The sequence below is a fragment of the Octopus bimaculoides genome, chromosome 1, assembly GCF_001194135.2.
Source record: "Octopus bimaculoides isolate UCB-OBI-ISO-001 chromosome 1, ASM119413v2, whole genome shotgun sequence".
Lineage (NCBI taxonomy): Eukaryota > Metazoa > Mollusca > Cephalopoda > Octopoda > Octopodidae > Octopus > Octopus bimaculoides.
In genome coordinates this window covers 9,450,700-9,452,397 of record NC_068981.1, presented here as the reverse complement: position 1 = coordinate 9,452,397, position 1,698 = coordinate 9,450,700, and the positions used below count along the sequence as shown (strand labels likewise).

Genomic DNA, 1,698 nt, shown 5'->3' with positions numbered 1-1,698 from the left:
GTGCTTATCACAGAGTAATCGGTTTAAGTGTTTGCAAGAGTTGATGAAGCATCAGTCGAAATCGAGTGTGGTTTTGAGTTACGTCCCTTGTTCTATTGAGTTATGGCCCTTTAGGTCCACCCGTTCTGTGATCGATTATCCCTAATCAAAGAAATCAGTAATAACCCTTATCCCTCCCCCAACCCAATATCTGGCCTTATGCCTCCAAGTTATCACTGGATCTGCTAGAAATAGGAGCGAAATCTATCTTAACATCCACAAAACAAAAATATGTGTTTCAATGTTTCTAACTAGATGTGTGAACAGGAAAAAGACGAGATGGGCATGAGTAGAACGCTTTTTGTCATATTTCATCTCGATCGGGTCTAACGTGGGCGTAGCAGCCAAACAAGGAAGAACACATCAGATAATGTACACCTAGTTATTTCGTGCTTAAAAATATAGACGAGATGGTCATTATTGAACATCTATGATGATAGATTAGGAGGATAGCGAGAACTTAACAAAGACACAATAGATTTTGCACTTTGAGACACACTGCCTAAAAATAAACGATTGGAAGACACACTACTTGAATGTCTTTCATCACAGGTTTACTGAGCTGACTAATCGAGGAAGCGTAGAGGGATCCTAAAAACAATGAAGGCTACATCCATTATTGTATCCTACATACACTGTACGTTCCATCTTTGGCCATCGCCTGCACATCAGCATTTCATCGTCCAATTTCTCCTTTATTCAAAATAGTAGGTGAAATTCAAGAGAATTTAGCTTCTATTTTTAGCAGGTCCAGCAACGTCGTAGAGAATCCCCCCCACCACAACAGTGACAGAGGGTGATGGTAGGAGAAGAAGCAGGAGGAAGAGGAGGAATGCCTAATGATCATTGCAGCGTAAATCGTGTAAGGAGAGAGTGAGTGAGTAAGGGAGGGAGAGAGAAAGAATCACGTGATCGGCCGCTGCAAGGAGGTAAGATGGCGGTGTCTGAATCAACAGTCCAAAATGGTGATATTACAACGTTTGGGGAGAATACAAACATTGATGACGATGATGATTATGATCGAGATACGATATTAGAAGAGGTAAGTTGTTCATTTCATGGTATTTAGAGAGTCCTCCTCCTCCTCTTTGAAATACTCTGCTATTTTAATGTTGTTGTTATTATAAACGGAATGAGAGATTGGAGCAGCAAATAGGGGGCTTCCCCCCTTTTTATGATCAATTTCTCAATTCTAAACGATCCATGTTGCAGATTAACTGAAATTTGACATTGTTATATTACAGCCAACACGTATTGACCAAAATAGAAAGCTCAAAACCAGAAGCTTAAAAAAAAAAAAACTATGCATATATATATACACACAAACATATATGTGTGTGCGTATATAGATCTATATTTAGCCTCAGTTGATCTATTTGTAAATATATATATAATGTATGTATATACATATGCTTTATGCGTATAAATGTAATCGATGTATTTTTTGCTTGTTTCCGTCATTGGATCGCGGCCATGCTGGAACTACTTTGAAGGGTTTTAGTCGAACAAATCGACCGTAGAGGGTTTTTTTAAAGTCTGTTACTTAATCTATCGGTTTCTGACTGAACCGTTGAGTTACGAGGACGTAAACAAACCAACGCCGGTTGTCAGGCAGTGGTGGTGGGGATGGACAAAGCATATATATATGCTTCTGCCTTT

The 1,698-nt window shown here is 39.2% G+C and overlaps 1 protein-coding gene across 1 annotated transcript in view; it reads left to right on the top strand.

Annotated features, from left to right (window-relative positions):
* LOC106874195 (serine/threonine-protein kinase A-Raf) overlaps positions 1-1,698 on the top strand; it is a 74,692-nt gene continuing 72,994 nt past the window's right edge. The window contains exon 1 of the mRNA XM_052974171.1: positions 1-1,081. Coding sequence (XP_052830131.1) covers positions 974-1,081 — 108 coding nt within the window. The 5' untranslated portion in view covers positions 1-973. The remainder of the gene's footprint in view (positions 1,082-1,698) is intronic.